The following is a 17,784-nucleotide window of genomic DNA, read 5'->3' as shown; positions in this document are numbered from 1 at the left end:
TTTACAACTGACTAGGTATCCCCCTTTCCCTTTACAACTGACTAGGTATCCCCCTTTCCCTTTACAACTGACTAGGTATCCCCCTTTCCCTTTACAACTGACTAGGTATCCCCCTTTCCCTTTACAACTGACTAGGTATCCCCCTTTCCCTTTACAACTGACTAGGTATCCCCCTTTCCCTTTACAACTGACTAGGTATCCCCCTTTCCCTTTACAACTGACTAGGTATCCCCCTTTCCCTTTACAACTGACTAGGTATCCCCCTTTCCCTTTACAACTGACTAGGTATCCCCCTTTCCCTTTACAATTGACTAGGTATCCCCCTTTCCCTTTACAACTGACTAGGTATCCCCCTTTCCCTTTACAACTGACTAGGTATCCCCCTTTCCCTTTACAACTGACTAGGTATCCCCCTTTCCCTTTACAACTGACTAGGTATCCCCCTTTCCCTTTACAACTGACTAGGTATCCCCCTTTCCCTTTACAACTGACTAGGTATCCCCCTTTCCCTTTACAACTGACTAGGTATCCCCCTTTCCCTTTACAACTGACTAGGTATCCCCCTTTCCCTTTACAACTGACTAGGTATCCCCCTTTCCCTTTACAACTGACTAGGTATCCCCCTTTCCCTTTACAACTGACTAGGTATCCCCCTTTCCCTTTACAACTGACTAGGTATCCCCCTTTCCCTTTACAACTGACTAGGTATCCCCCTTTCCCTTTACAACTGACTAGGTATCCCCCTTTCCCTTTACAACTGACTAGGTATCCCCCTTTCCCTTTACAACTGACTAGGTATCCCCCTTTCCCTTTACAACTGACTAGGTATCCCCCTTTCCCTTTACAACTGACTAGGTATCCCCCTTTCCCTTTACAACTGACTAGGTATCCCCCTTTCCCTTTACAACTGACTAGGTATCCCCCTTTCCCTTTACAACTGACTAGGTATCCCCCTTTCCCTTTACAACTGACTAGGTATCCCCCTTTCCCTTTACAACTGACTAGGTATCCCCCTTTCCCTTTACAACTGACTAGGTATCCCCCTTTCCCTTTACAACTGACTAGGTATCCCCCTTTCCCTTTACAACTGACTAGGTATCCCCCTTTCCCTTTACAACTGACTAGGTATCCCCCTTTCCCTTTACAACTGACTAGGTATCCCCCTTTCCCTTTACAACTGACTAGGTATCCCCCTTTCCCTTTACAACTGACTAGGTATCCCCCTTTCCCTTTACAACTGACTAGGTATCCCCCTTTCCCTTTACAACTGACTAGGTATCCCCCTTTCCCTTTACAACTGACTAGGTATCCCCCTTTCCCAATGTAGATGGTGCTGTTTCAGCTGATTTTAGCGGATTTTTGTATATTTATTTTTAGAATCGAGGATGAAATGAGATGTGTTGACTCTATTCATGTGATACGAGTTAGATCTGATAAAAAATCATTTTTTTCTTCAAGCTTAGGCTATTTCTTATCCATGTAAATGTATATGTCATCACCATCTAGTTTACAGTAAACAAACATAGGATGTTGTTATCTGGCCTTGTGTTTTCTTCAGGATATTTACTAGGAATACTAGTTTGTCCAGAACAGTCATTGAGCCGGCCGCGACCGGTAGATCCATGAGGCGGCGCACAATTGGCTCAGCGTCGTCTGGGTTAGGCGAGGGTTTGGTCGGCAGGGATGTTCTTGTCCCATTGCATACTAGCGACTCCTGTGGCGGTCCGGGCGCAATGAACACTGACACAGTCGCCAGGTGCACAGTGTTTCCTCTGACACATTGGTGTGGCCGGCTTCCGGGTTAAGTGGGCATTGTGTCAAGAAACAGTGCTGCTTGGCTGGGTCGTGTTTCTGAGGACACACGGCTCTCGACCTTCGCCTCTCCTGAGTCCGTACGGGAGTTGCAGCGATGGGACAGGACTGTAAGTACCAATTGGATACCATGAAAATTGTGGAGAAAAATGGGTAGCGTAAACTCACCCCATTCTGTACAAATGTGCGTAACCGCGGCATTCAAACGAGGCTGCAATGAAAATGAATGGGACTGTAGTGACTGTGTTGGCATCAAAATCCGGGGTGTGAAACTACGTTTTGATTCAGCGTTGATTGACATGGTAAGGGGCTAACAGTATTGGAGAAAAGATGAAAAAACGAACCCCTCTGATGCTGTACTTTACATCGTGACGTGTCACTACGTAATTTGCAACTCATTTTGTGCCGTACAGCCTCTTTCCACCAGGGGTAGCCCTTCTCCCGCAGATTAAAATCAGGCTTAACCATATACACTTGTAAGAAAACTTCATTATTTTTGTCTAAATTAATATAACTTTTGCTAATATGAAACTAATATTTCATGACTAGGGTGCCAATTGCATTTTTTGCACGTCATTGCTGCGAGCCATCATGACACTCAAAAGCCTGAACAGCTGCAGTTCACTTGTGAGGCTAACGTTAGCGCGGCCCTAAACCCCCCTTCAAATTCGACACAAACCTTCAAACAGGTATGTGATGAGACATTACATAAACTCTTTACATTTATTTACATTTTAAAGTTGATTAGTTGGACAAATCGGGTGAAAAAAACTGTTTTCTTTACACAACATATTTCCCCATTTCAAGATCACTTCGTAGCCTTCGCTCCCCACCCGCCATTTTTAAAAAGACCCGGTGGAGCTCATTGCCTTGTGGAATTAGGCAGAGATGGGCATCATGAAGGTCTCGTCATTAATTTAGTGGAAAAGGGGAGAAATTGTGCTTTACATTGGTATTGATATTACAGTTGATCTGAAAGTATTACGTTTTTTGGGCGCAAAAATAAGGTCAATTGTACGGACCAAGGCGATGTACAAAAGTGAGTGAGTTTACGTTATATAAAGAAGTCCAGAATAAATTAGTAGCGCTAACTGGCTAGCTAGCCACGAAAAATTTGTATTTAGCTAACCACGACAAATTTACATCTACCTTGCATAGCGTTAGTTTTAAGTCATTTTTGCCTGTTTAACTAGCTGGCTAGCTAGATTATTACAATTCACATACAGTGGGGCAAAAAAGTATTTAGTCAGCCACCAATTGTGCAAGTTCTCCCACTTAAAAAGATGAGAGAGGCCTGTAATTTTCATCATAGGTACACTTCAACTATGACAGACAAAATGAGGGGGAAAAATCGAGAAAATCACATTGTGGGATTTTTTATGAATTTATTTGCAAATTATGGTGGAAAATAAGTATTTGGTCACCTACAAACAAGCAAGATTTCTGGCTCTCACAGACCTGTAACTTCTTCTTTAAGAGGTTCCTCTGTCCTCCATTCGTTACCTGTATTAATGGCACCTGTTTGAACTTGTTATCAGTATAAAAGACACCTGTCCACAACCTCAAACAGTCACACTCCAAACTCCAATATGGCCAAGACCAAAGAGCTGTCAAAGGACCCCAGAAACAAAATTGTAGACCTGCACCAGGCTGGGAAGACTGAATCTGCAATAGGTAAGCAGCTTGGTTTGAAGAAATCAACTGTGGGAGCAATTATTAGGAAATGGAAGACATACAAGACCACTGATAATCTCCCTCGATCTGGGGCTCCACGCAAGATTACTTTGAGCTGGGACCAAAGTAACAAAGCCTACCATCAGTAACACACTACGCCGCCAGGGACTCAAATCCTGCAGTGCCAGACGTGTCCCCCTGCTTAAGCCAGTACATGTCCAGGCCCGTCTGAAGTTTGCTAGAGAGCATTTGGATGATCCAGAAGAAGATTGGGAGAATGTCATATGGTCAGATGAAACCAAAATATAACTTTTTGGTAAAAACTCAACTCGTCGTGTTTGGAGGACAAAGAATGATGAGTTGCATCCAAAGAACACCATACCTACTGTGAAGCATGGCGGTGGAAACATCATGCTTTGGGGCTGTTTTTCTGCAAAGGGACCAGGACGACTGATCCGTGTAAAGGAAAGAATGAATGTGGCCATGTATCGTGAGATTTTGAGTGAAAACCTCCTTCCATCAGCAAGGGCATTGAAGATGAAACGTGGCTGGGTCTTTCAGCATGACAATGATCCCAAACACACCGCCCGGGCAACGAAGGAGTGGCTTCGTAAGAAGCATTTCAAGGTCCTGGAGTGGCCTAGCCAGTCTCCAGATCTCAACCCCATAGAAAATCTTTGGAGGGAGTTGAAAGTCCGTGTTGCCCAGCAACAGCCCAAAACATCACTGCTCTAGAGGAGGTCTGCATGGAGGAATGGGCCAAAATACCAGCAACAGTGTGTGAAAACCTTGTGAAGAATTACAGAAAACGTTTGACCTCTGTCATTGCCAACAAAGGGTATATAACAAAGTATTGGGATAAACTTTTGTTATTGACCAAATACTTATTTTCCACCATAATTTGCAAATAAATTCATTAAAAATCCTACAATGTGATTTTCTGGATTTTTTTTTCTCATTTTGTCTGTCATAGTTGAAGTGTACATATGATGGAAATTACAGGCCTCTCTCATCTTTTTAAGTGGGAGAACTTGCACAATTGGTGGCTGACTAAATACTTTTTTTGCCCCACTGTATATCAATCTGATAATTATGAAGTAAAACGCTTGCTTTGTTTATTTCTTGTTTCGTCTCTATTGTTGTACTTGTCCTGGCTGGAAGAAGGTTCAGTGAAGGGGGAGGTGCAGCATTAGGTAATACAGTAAGGGGAGCGACTGCTTCTTAAATGTAATGTTTTATGCGTTCTCCACACTCTCGCCCTTACAAGAACGTCCTCTGAGAATGCACTCGGAGAGTGTGGAGCACGATAGTATGCATATTGAGAAACACCCTGTGCTTAAAAGCACTGTCTGTGTGTGTCCCTAACCTTGCCAACAGACAAAGCTGTGAATGGATCAGTGGTTCACCAGTCAGGGCCTTGATTAGCTCCGCAACAGTAACAAGGTGTGATGTGTAATGAGAGAAAAAGAAATGGGTGGAGAGAACGTTTCTTTAGGACCATCAGGTGACATCCTGACAACTGATACACAGAAATGTGTATGGCAACTATGTTTGGTGGGACGTTGATGGAATATTCTAACCCTCAGAAAACTGGACACATGAATTTTATTGCAATGTCCCATGAAACGTGTCTAAATATTAATATTGGATATTCTGAGAACATGGTAACCACGTTCTGGATTGGTTTGACATTAAGGGAATGTTCACCTAACTCTAACCCCAAAACCTGCTGAATAGGTTGTCATGTTCCTGGAAAACTGGACACTCAAACATCAGTGAAACATTAGGGCTAATATTAAAAACACTTTCTCTCTCCCTAGAATTGTTAGCTGGGAAGAGCTCCTAGCAGTTGTACCAATAAGGTCTTTTTCACATACGTTTTAATTTGTAGATGCAGCACAGACTAGAAGAGTATTATTCATTAGGTTGAGTTTATCAACATAAAGTGCAGTAACGAACGCATAATGCCTTCCTCATGGTGTGTTTGTGGCTTTGCATCACACATTAGACAGGTTGAGCGTGTGTGTGTGGATTCGAAGATGTTTTCCGAATGTTTCAAGTACATTTTCCATCCACTCTATAGCCTTGAGAGGCTAAATTTGGGCTTGTTTGTGCACACCACCACATCAGTCAGTCTTCTAAGGAAGTGCACTGGGGAGGGGTGTGTGTGTGTACATCTGAGTCCATGTGTTTGTTTTTGCAATCTCTTACTCTAAAGATTCTACTACAACATTTCACAACCTACTTCAATGTGTGGTGTGCACTGCTTTGGTATGCTGGGCTTTTCTGGGCCATGAATGTGATATATTTTCAGGATAGTGTTGTTCCACTGAACGAGGTCTTCGGGGAAAGGAGGAGAGAAAAAAACTTCTCAGAGCTCCTTGAAGAAACATTTAACCTTCCAGATTGAATAGTGATGTAATGTCTGGGTTTCTGGAAATGTAAAATATATGTTATTTAACTGATGGATGCTCTCGTAAATCTTTATAACGTTAGCTTGAATCAACAGCATTATCATTAATCACTCCTGATGTACTTTATCACCCTTTATTATAGGAAAAGTCAATGCTGGTAGTTGAAGTGAAATAATGAAAGAGAAAATAAAATTCACATCCTGATAGTTCAGATGCTGGACATAAAAACGAATGAAGAATGAAATGATGTCAGCAGTTGGATCATATCCATAAAATTGTTGCAGACATCATTTTTCCAGTTGGAGTGAATTAACAAGTTGCCTGCCTGCTCTTTCTTCTCATAGCGGCACTGCCTTTCCTCATTATGACCGTCGTTTTCCGGCCCTACCAGAGGGGTGTGTACTGTGACGATGAGGACATTAAGTACCCCCTCAAACCTGACACTATCACCCACGGCCTGCTGGCTGCAGTCACCATCTCCTGCACCGTCATCATCGTGAGTCCCGCCCTATACTTTCCTCTCTGACACCTAGGTGAGATAAAGAACGTCTGACTACATTGATTCCCAGATCAGTGTCACAAACAGGCGTTTCTCTATGTAGCCAGTGGACCAAACCTGATATTAGCTGTCATACTGGAAGATACTGGAAGGTTAGATGTAATTCAAGCTCCTCTCTCTTTCTCTTCCCATAGCTAGCATCAGGAGAGGCCTACCTGGTCTACAGTAAGAGGATTCACTCTAACTCTGAGTTCAACGGGTACGTGGCGGCGCTCTACAAGGTGCTAGGTACCTTCCTGTTCGGGGCAGCTGTCAGCCAATCACTGACGGACCTGGCTAAGTTCACCATTGGACGCCCACGGCCCAACTTCATGGCCGTCTGCAACCCCAAGGTCTGCAAAGGCTACATGCTGGATATCAACTGCACCGGCAACTCTCATGACGTCACTGCGTCCAGGTAGTTACTGAGGTAGAGGGTGTCAGGGGAATATTGTTGACCGGTGCATTGCTCTATGCCAGTGGTTAGTGCTGAACTGGAACCAATGCTTGCACAAACTGCTGCTCACCAGGACAAGGGTTGGTGACCACAGCTTAATGCTCTGGTAGAAACACACTGAATAGATCCACTGTAGTCTCCAAACAATCATGACAGGTTAACATTACCATTTTTAAGAACATACATTTTTTCCATTTTTCCAGGTTGTCCTTCTACTCCGGCCACTCCTCCTTCGGGATGTACTGTATGCTGTTTCTAGCAGTGAGTATACAAGGCTCATGGAACAGATGTAAATATCGACTACAAACACCCTGATATTCAACATTCTGAAATGGAATCAATTGATGTAACGCCTCTCCATTTAAATTAGGAGTAATGGGGTAGATATGAAAAGGCAAAATAGAGCAGGTTTTACTGAGAGTGATTGTGCTTATATATATATATATATATATATATATATATATATATACTGCTCAAAAAAATAAAGGGAACACTTAAACAACACAATGTAACTCCAAGTCAATCACACTTCTGTGAAATCAAACTGTCCACTTAGGAAGCAACACTGATTGACAATAAATTTCACATGCTGTTGTGCAAATGGAATAGACAAAAGGTGGAAATTATAGGCAATTAGCAAGGCACCCCCAATAAAGGAGTGATTTTGCAGGTGGTGACCACAGATCACTTCTCAGTTCCTATGCTTCCTGGCTGATGTTTTGGTCACTTTTGAATGCTGGCGGTGCTCTCACTCTAGTGGTAGCATGAGACGGAGTCTACAACCCACACAAGTGGCTCAGGTAGTGCAGCTCATCCAGGATGGCACATCAATGCGAGCTGTGGCAAGAAGGTTTGCTGTGTCTGTCAGCGTAGTGTCCAGAGCATGGAGGCGCTACCAGGAGACAGGCCAGTACATAAGGAGACGTGGAGGAGGCCGTAGGAGGGCAACAACCCGGCAGCAGGACCGCTACCTCCGCCTTTGAGCAGGACGAGCACTGCCAGAGCCCTGCAAAATTACCTCCAGCAGGCCATCTAGTTCAACTGCCCTGGCCCTTGTCATTGTGAAATGTAGTATTTATTAAGATCCCCATTAGCTGCTGACAAGGCAGCCGTTACTCTTCCTGGGGTCCAAACAGGAATAAAACAACACATCACAACAAAACAATAGTCTACATCAGTGGTTCAAACATTCAACCTCCAGCTGCGTACATTCAACCTCCAGCTAGCACCACGGTCAGCGCACTCTCAAATGTTTTTTTTTTACCATCATTGTAAGCCTGCCACACACACACACACTATACGATACATTTACTAAACATGAGAATAAGTGTGAATTTTTCTCACAACCAGGCTCGTGGGAAGTGACAAAGAACTCTAATACAATAGGAGCAGGGCACAAATAATAATATAATAATGATCAATAATTTTACTCTTTATTTAACCATCTTACATATGAAACCTTATTTGTTCATCGAAAATTGTGAATAACTCACCACAGGTTAATGAGAAGGGTATGCTTGAAAGGATGCACATAACTCTGCAATGTATTGGAGAGAGTCTCAGTCTTAAATCCTTTTCCACACAGTCTGTGCCGGTATTCACATAGGTACCGTGGTTGCAAAGGGCATCAGTGTCTTAACAGCGCGTTTTGTCAAGGCAGGATACTCTGAGTGCAGCTCAATGCAGAAATCTGGCAGTGGCTTCTAATTAAATTACATTTTCACAGAACCGCTTGTTGCAATTTCGATGACGCTCTCTTGTTCAGATATCGGTAAGTAGACTGGAGGAAGGGTGTGAAAGGGATTTAGAATCCAGTTGTTTGTGTCATCCGTTTCGGGAAAGTACCTGCGTAATTACGCAGCCAACTAACTCATGTGCTTCGCTAAATCACATTTGACATTGTCCGTAAGTTTGAGTTAATTTGCACACAAAAAAATCACACAATGATGGAAAGACCTGTCTGTTGTCCTTGTTAATGCAGACAGAGAAGAGCTCCAACTTCTTAATAATAGCCTCAATTTTGTCCCGCACATTGAGTATAGTTGCGGAGAGTCCCTGTAATCCTAGATTCAGATCATTCAGGAGAGAAAAAACATCCCCCAGATAGGCCAGTCGTGTGAGAAACTCGTCATCATGCAAGTGGTCAGACACGTGAAAATTACGGTCAGTAAAGAAAACTTTAAGCTCGTCTCTCAATTTAAAAAAACGTGTCAATACTTTGCCCCTTGATAACCAGCGCACTTCTGTATGTTTTAAAAGCGTTACATGGTCGCTGCCCATATCATTACATAGTGCAGAAAATACATGAGAGTTCAGAGGCCTTGTTTTAACAAAGTTAACCATTTCCACTGTAGTGTCCAAAATGTCTTTCAAGCTGTCAGGTATTCCCTTGGCAGCAAGAGCCTCTCAGTGGATGCTGAAGTGTACCTAAGTGGCGTCGGGAGCAACTGCTTGCACGCACGTTACCACTCCACTATGTCTCCCTGTCATGGCTTATGCGCCATCAGTACAGATACCAACACATCTTGACCACCAAAGTCCATTTGATGACACAAAGCTGTCCAGTACTTTAAAAATATCCTCTCCTGTTGTCCTGGTTTCCAGTGGTTTGCAAAAGAGCATGTCTTCCTTAATTGACTCTCATGAACGTAACGGACATATACCAGGATGATGAAGGCATTGTCTGTATAGTTTTTTTGGCCTTTTCCCCCAGCATTGTCCCAGCCATATCCGTGGCAGCAGGAAGAATTACGTCCTCCACAATAGTATGGGGCTTGCCTATCCTAGCCACTCTGTAGCTCACCATATAAGACGCTTCTAGCCCCTTCTTATTAATGGTATCTGTTGCTTTTATACATGTCTTACTACTTGAAAGTCGTCTTAATTCTCACTCAAAAAACTCCTGTGGCTTATTTTTCAAATTGGCATGTTTTGTTTCTAAATGTCTGCGCAAGAGTGAAGGTTTCATCGAGTTGTGAGATGGTACTTTTGCACATATGACACACTTTGGCTGAGGAAAGGCACTACTCCCAATATAAGTGAACCCCAAATCAATGTAGTTCTCATCATTTTTGCGCCTCTTCGATGGTCCACCGTCCCTGTCTGTTGTTCGGTGCTTTCCCGGGTAAGGGGGCAGTAGCTCTTAGTAACTGTCAGTGTCCATGCTAGCTGGGCTATCAACAAATGTAGATTTACTGATACTAGCATTGGATGTGCTCTTGGAAGCAAAACAACTTGTGTTGTCGACAGGTGCAGGTGTAGTACTGCTGGTAGTAGCGGTACTACCAGTAGAGCTGGTATGTGTCTCTATGGGCCTTACATTTTTTTAACCATTTATCCATTTTAACGCAAACGGAATAAGCAGCAGCTACATTTGGCTACATACGGACCGTTAGTGGGATTCCCACGAGAGAGTAATGGTTAATGTGATTGGATGTTAATTATTTGACTAGGCTACCTGAATTTGACATTGTTATTTCGCTGAACACTAGATGGTTTAATTGTATTTTTGGCAGTGAAACGAGGCTACTAAGGTGAGAGAAAAAAACTCACCCAAATGTATAGCCTCGTTGGAAAATATAAATGGACTGTTTGAAAATGTGAAGATAATTTTTTTAAACAAATACAAATAAAACATATTTTTTTTAAATGTGAATCACATTTTTGGGGGCGTACCCACGACCGCATTGCGCGTACCCCCAGTACCCAGTTTGGGAATACCTAGTCTACATCATAAATAAAACTACATCACAACAAAACAATCTACATAATAAATACAAAAAAATATAAGAAGAAGAAATAAATGAAATAATTATCAAATAAAACAACTACATCACAAGAAAACAATCTACATAATAAATACAAATACAACAAATATAAGAAATAAATCAAATCAAAAATTATCAAATAAAACAATTACATCACAACAAAACAATAAATAAATAAACATAAATAAATAAAATGATACATCACACAAGACATTGTGCACTATACAAATTTACACTGCTCCACAATTACACATCTACAATATAAAAGGTACAATAATACAATATTACTGTGTGTGCAAGCGTATCTTTACGGTCCGTGTTGTGCCGTGAGGTTTTTATTTTTTATTATAATGTAACCTTTATTTAACTAGTCAGTTAAGAACACTTTCTTATTTACAATGACAGCCTACCGGGGACCAGTGGGTTAACTGCCTTATTCAGGGGCAGAATGACAGATCTTTACCTTGTCTGCTCTGGGATTTGATTCAGCAACCTTTCGGTTACTGGCCCAACGCTCTAACCACTAGGCTACCTGCCGCCCATGTTTTATGTATTTTTTTCTGATTTCACTGCTGGCTTGAGTTACCTGATGTGGAAGAGTTCCATGTGGTCATAGCTCTAGTACATTGCTGTACAGTGCAAAGCACTGCATTTCCCAGCCTCTATTTTTGGGCTTAGGGACTGTGAAGAGACCCCTGGTGTCATGTCTTGTGGGACATGTATCGGTGTCTGAGCTGTGTGTTCACTGTTTGAAGAGACAGTTTGGTGCTTTCAACACATCAATACCTCTCACAAAGACAAGTAGTCTTGTCTGCAGTCCATCTCTCCTCTACTTTGAGCCAGGAGAGATTGACATTCATGTTCTTGATATTAGCTCTCTGTGTACATTTAAGGGCCAGCCGTGCTACTCTGTTCTGGGCCAACTCTAATTTCCCTATGTCCCTCTTTGCAACACTGGACCATATAACTGGGCAGTAGTCCAGGTGTGATAAAACTAGGGCCTGTTGGATGTGTTTGGTTGATTGTAATGTCAAGAAAGCAGAGCGGCATTTTATCACAGACAGACATCTCCCCATCTTAGCAACTGTTGCATCAATATGTTTTGAGCATGTAAGTTTGCAATCTAGGGTTACACCAAGCAGTTTAGTCTGCTCAACTCACTCAATTGCCACATTATTCATTAAAAGATTTAGATCAGTTTTAGGGTTTAGCTTTTAGTTGAAATATTTAGGTGTAGCTTATTACTAGCCTCCCATTCTAAAAGTGACTGTAGCTGTTTATTATAGGTTGCAGTGATTTCACTTGCTGTGGTAACTGAAGTGTAAATGTTGAGTCATAAACACACAAGCTTTACTCAAGGCTAGTGGTAGGTCATTAGTAAAAATAGAAAATAGCAAAGGACCGAGACAGCTGCCTTGAGGTATATCACACTCTACCTGGTTTACGTGAGAGAGGCTTCCATTAAATAAAACCCTCTGTGTTCTATTAGGTAGGTAGCTCTCAATCCACGATATGGCAGAGGATGTAAAACCATAACACATCTTTTTCAGCAGCAGATTAAAATCGATAACCTCAAAAGCTGCACTGAAGTCTATCAAAACAGCTCCCACAATCTTCTTTCTGCTTGTCATCAGTCATTTGTCTCAGTGCCATACATGTTGCGTGCCCCTCCCTATCAGCGTGCTGAAAGTCAGTTGTTAATTTGTTCAGCTGTTTGAACCAGAAATGGGTACTTTAATATTCTTGGGTAGCGGAATGACTTTTGCTTCCCTCCAGGCCTGAGGGAACACACTTTCCTGTAGACTTAGATTGAAGAGATGGCAAATAGGAATGGCAATACAGTCCACTACCATCCTCAGTCATTTTCCATCCAAGTTGTCAGCACCAGAGTCATCATTGATTCGACAGCAATAAATCTAGCCATTGACAGACAAGGCAGGCAGGAGACTCTAGCAGACGACTCGGTCCTCACTGCCAATCAAAGCATTCAGTAATCTGCTCTGCTTTGTTTCTCACAGACCCTTTGATATTCCCTATTAGATGTGATTAATATCTCCATCTCCCTACAAGTGTTGAATGCTGAGATTGAGTGTATGTGCGGTAGAGGGGCACGCGTGGATGCCAATTTACACACCTACTATGGCAGGAGCCTGGTCGCAGCCCAGAGAAATGAATGTGCCAGTTAGACACTCTGGCAGCAGCTCTCCTCTTCTGTGAAAATGGTTTTCAGTCCATAGTTGGGTATAAATTAGATCGACATTCAACGTCTTTTCATGGTTTATGCAATTCAAAGCATACCATATTTCAGTTTTTGCTGGGATTTGATTTAGTATGAAGGGGCATTTAACTTTTAAATGATTGCCTGTTATCATGTTTATCTGACTAAATAAAATCACATTTCATTTAATGTGTATTTAACAAAGTAACGACACACTTGACAGAAAGAAATTAAATACAATTCTTGCCTGTTACATGTTTATCTGACTAGTGACTACATGTAGCCTGCTGATGTTAGCATTTTGTAAAAGCTGAACAATGTGCTTTCATACTAGCCACTTGTAGAATGGACTCCCACACACTGTATACATGAAAATAACATTTACTAACAAATGCTGTGTTTCAGACGTTCATTGAGGCATATTTGATGGACAGAAATATGATGATAGGCTTAATGTTACTGGGGCCAGTTTACAGTCAAATAACATTGCCTTATTTGGTGAAATGGTTCACTACTTGTGAACACAAAAACCACTAATGACCTCAATCAGCAGTAAAAGCAAATAGTCTTCAAACAAAGATAGCTCTACTTATGAGAACTGAAACATCTCCTCCCTCTCTTTCTCTCTAGTTGTATGTCCAGGCGAGGCTGAGGGCAAAGTGGGCCAGACTCCTCCGACCCACAATCCAGTTCTTCCTGGTGGCCTTTGCAGTGTACGTGGGCTACACCCGCGTGTCCGATTACAAGCACCACTGGAGCGACGTTCTGGTGGGCCTCCTCCAAGGCGCTCTTATTGCCATCCTCAACGTGAGTGTTGCCTGCTGGCTTTTTATTGTTCCTAGTCCCCAGTTTTGATTTAACCTCTTTCAGCAGCGCCTTTGGGAAGTCTCGGAGACGTGGGTGATTCATATTGGAAAGCGTAGCCGCGATTCGTATTTCAGACTACTGCATGCAATTGGGGACCCTCCCAGGCCCAATGTTTTATGACTTCTCTGGCCTGGTTAGAGAGCTGGAGGGGTTATGCAACGCACTGTGTGTTCCTCTCAGACGTGGAGCAGCTGCATGGTGCCCTCCACCACCAGACATACAGTATACAATCACATTTTCCAGCCCTACTCTTGGTCCTCTCACTTTGTCTGACCCACACCATTTCACTCCTCTCCTCCCTACAGGTGCGCCACGTGTCAGACTTATTCAAGCAGGGTCCTCCCCACTGCTCCAGCCCAGAGACGGTCGAGAACGAGGAACTGGAGCGCCGCAAACCCAGCCTGCAGATGGCAGATGCAGATCACAACAACCATTACAGCTACCCAGGGCCTGTGTGAGAGCGGCCAACCTAGTCAACCACTCTCACAACAAGCTCCCACAAACCACTGGACTGACTGAGGGGGCTGCGCACATTACCAGAATCCTCTATGGCCTGGGTGCACCAGCGCATGAGTGGGAGAGGACTTTTATATTGAGATATCATCGTTGATGTTCACTAGTTTTTTAGTATATTCGTCTCAGATGTTTTTATGTTGCTTTTTTTAACACAATAGATTAGGTAAGAGTACCAAACATTCAGATAAGAAAGAAAGACCATTCTCAGAAGAGAAGATGTCTAGATGACTCCCATTTTAGTGCACCTTAGTCATATGAGTAATCTGAACTTCAGTGGGAGTTTGGGATTGATATGTTGAATGTTTCACCTATGTGAAATGGACTGCAGAGATTTAGAAATGTTGATTGTGTAAGCTTGATATACCACTAGATCACAAACAATCAATGCAAACGTTTGGCATAAAGATTTTAGAAATTGAAAATTTGAAATTCTGATTTTAGCTACGCACATTCTAGCATCAATCACTCTATTTTTTTTTTAATGACTAAATCAATGTTTTAACAGGAACATTGTTCCTTTGACAAGAATTGAAGGTATTTCGAAAGTGCATATTCATTTTTATTTTATAGATTACTTTATTCACAAGGTTGGAAATGTCTATTATGCCAGCGCTGTTAAGGTATTGTGCAATCACAATCACCCCTGTTAGCCACTATGAGCCACAAATACTGTATCTGCTAATATTATGGCATTTTTCTTTTTTCAAGTATGTTATTTTTTTCTGTGGCCCATATCAAACCAGTGCCTTCTTGGACTAGTGCCCTTTAAGATTGACACAAATGAATCAGATTCCAAGTTCAGAACACAAACCAGATACCTTAACATGAGCCTTTAAGAGTTGTAATGATACAGCTTACCATTTGAGTCATTTATGGCAAGCTGGTATAATGCTCTATGCAAAGTTCAAAGATTTTTCCTTACCTGTGTGGACTGCTGGGGCTAATTTGTGAAGAAATGCTCCTGTACAGTGACTATGTCAGGCCTGGCCCTGCTTGGCACAGGAGGACTGATGACAGATCAGGCAGAGAGAGGCTCACCTCTGGTAGTGATTGTGAGGCTCAGAGAGCTGACTCAGAGCTGGCCTGTGACTGTGGAATGGCAAGGTACTCAGAAGGGCCTCCTGCGGAGACGCGGGTCCTATGGACTTCAAGAATTTTAAAGACTTTTCTTTGAATTCCATAAATGATAACCACCTGGAGCAGCTTCAGTGAAGTGTTGTTGTTGTGTAACGTCTCACCTGTGTATTACTGAATCCCCCAGCGCAAATTTACCCATGAAGCAATAGTATCACAATGTTATGGGGTTTGAGTTTCCTCCAGGTTTCCATCATAAAAGGCGTGTGTGTGTTTCATATGTAATAATACTATTCCCATTAGAGGATTGGTGCCTAAGGTCCTGGTTGGCCATTATATGTACAGTTGAAGTCGGGAGTTTACATACACCTTAGCCAAGTACATTTAAACTCCGTTTTTCACAATTCCTGACATTTAATCCTAGTAAAAATTCACCACTTTATTTTAAGAATGTAAAAGGTCAGAATAATAGTAGAGAGAATGATTTATTTTAGCTTTTATTTCTTTCATCACATTCCCAGTGGGTCAAAAGTTTACATACACCCCATTAGTATTTGGTAGCATTGTCTTTAAATTGTTTAACTTGGGTCAAACTTTTCGGGTAGCCTTCCACAAGCTTCCCACAATAAGTTGGGTGAATTTTGGCCCATTCCTCCTGACAGAGCTGGTGTAACTGAGTCAGGTTTGTAGGCCCCTTGCTCGCTCACACTTTTTCAGTTCAGCCCACACATTTTCTATAGGATTGAGGTCAAGGCTTTGTGATGGCCACTCCAATACCTTGACTTTGTTGTCCTTAAGCCATTTTTCCACAACTTTGGAAGTGTGCTTGGGGTCATTGTCCATTTGGAAGACCCATTTGCGACCAACCTTTAACTTCCTGACTGATGTTTTAAGATGTTGCTTCAATATATCCACATAATTTGATGATGCCATCTATTTTGTGAAGTGCACCAGTCCCTCTTGCAGCAAAGCACCCCCACAGCATGATGCTGCCAACCCCGTGCTTCATGGTTGGGATGGTCTTCTTCGGCATGCAAGCCTCCCCATTTTCCTTCAAACATAACGATGGTCATTATGGCCAAACAGTTCTATTTTTGTTTCATCAGACCAGAGGACATTTCTCCAAAAAGTACGATCTTTGTCCCCATCTGCAGTTGCAAACTGTAGTCTGGCTTTTTTTATGGCGGTTTTGAAGCAGTGGCTTCTTCCTTGCTGAGCGACCTTTCAGGTTATGTCGATATAGGACTTGTTTTACTGTGGATATAGATACTTTTGTACCTGTTTCCTCCAGCATCTTCACAAGGTCCTTTGTTGTTGTTCTGGGATTGATTTGCACTTTTCGCAACAAAGTACGTTCATCTCCAGGAGACAGAACGTGTCTCCTTCCTGAGCGGTATGACTGCTGTGTGGTCCCATGGTGTTTATACTTGCGTACTATTGTTTGTACAGATGAACGTGGTACCTTCAGGTGTTTGGAAATTTCTCCCAAGGATGAACCATACTTGTGGAGGTCTACAATGTTTTTTCTGAGGTCTTGGCTGATTTCTTTTGATTTTCCCATGACGTCAAGCAAAGAGGACCTACGTTTGAAGGTAGGCCTTGAAATACATCCACAGGTACACATCCAATTAACTCAAATGATGTCTATCAGAATCTTCTAAATCCATGACATCATTTTTTGTAATTTTCCAAGCTGTTTAAAGGCACAGTCAACTTAGTGTATGTGAACTTCTGACCCACAGGAATTGTGATACAGTGAATTATAAGCGAAATAATCTGTCCGTAAACAATTGTTGGAAAAATTACTTGTTTCATGCACAAAGTAGATGTCCGAACCAACTTGTCAAAACTATAGTTTGTTCAAATGAAATTTGTGGAGTGGTTGAAAAACAAATTTAATTACTCCAACCTAAGTGTATGTAAACTTCCGACTTCAACTGTATGTCAAACATTATGCTGTTCTGTTCACTGTACATTTATCAATCCATAGCTGTTTATGTATACACAAAGGAAATCTAAATAAATACCAAATACACCATGGTTCAATGCAATGCCATATTTTTATATTAACAAAACAGCTGAGTCTCTGCGTAGCTTTCATCACGGTTTAATCTTCGATGTATGCATTGTCTTGACACGTTATTTGTCATACATTCCATTCCACATTTAATGAGTTTGCATTCCAAAGAACTCATTTGGTAATCAAATAATTGGATGCCACGCTGGTTTCACTCTTGCAACACATTTCACAAGTATGGGTTAGGTGGTGGGGCTTGTGAGTTCAGAAGTGTGAAATGTAACTGATCTCACATTGTGTCCGAGTGATTTGTAATCGTGATGAGGTGGGTATGATATCAGACTGCGTTTTGAAGTAAATTTGTGGGCAATAAGAGAAACAGGATGCGTTGCCATCTAGTCTGGTTTTGACTAGATGGGATATAGCTTTT

At 42.1% G+C, this 17,784-nt stretch overlaps 1 protein-coding gene across 1 annotated transcript in view; it reads left to right on the top strand.

Moving 5' to 3' along the window:
• Positions 1 to 17,377, top strand: part of LOC129855141 (phospholipid phosphatase 2-like) — a 34,600-nt gene extending 17,223 nt beyond the window's left edge. Inside the window, exons 2-6 of the mRNA XM_055922500.1 lie at positions 6,245 to 6,396; positions 6,594 to 6,856; positions 7,099 to 7,156; positions 13,511 to 13,687; positions 14,053 to 17,377. Of these exons, the coding sequence (XP_055778475.1) occupies positions 6,245 to 6,396; positions 6,594 to 6,856; positions 7,099 to 7,156; positions 13,511 to 13,687; positions 14,053 to 14,205 (803 nt within the window). The 3' untranslated portion in view covers positions 14,206 to 17,377. The remainder of the gene's footprint in view (positions 1 to 6,244; positions 6,397 to 6,593; positions 6,857 to 7,098; positions 7,157 to 13,510; positions 13,688 to 14,052) is intronic.
• The last annotated feature ends 407 nt before the right edge of the window (positions 17,378 to 17,784 follow it).

The sequence above is a fragment of the Salvelinus fontinalis genome, chromosome 5 (assembly GCF_029448725.1).
Source record: "Salvelinus fontinalis isolate EN_2023a chromosome 5, ASM2944872v1, whole genome shotgun sequence".
Classification (NCBI taxonomy): domain Eukaryota; kingdom Metazoa; phylum Chordata; class Actinopteri; order Salmoniformes; family Salmonidae; genus Salvelinus; species Salvelinus fontinalis.
The sequence above is the reverse complement of the archived record's forward strand: the minus strand, read 5'-3'. Positions and strand labels throughout refer to the sequence as shown.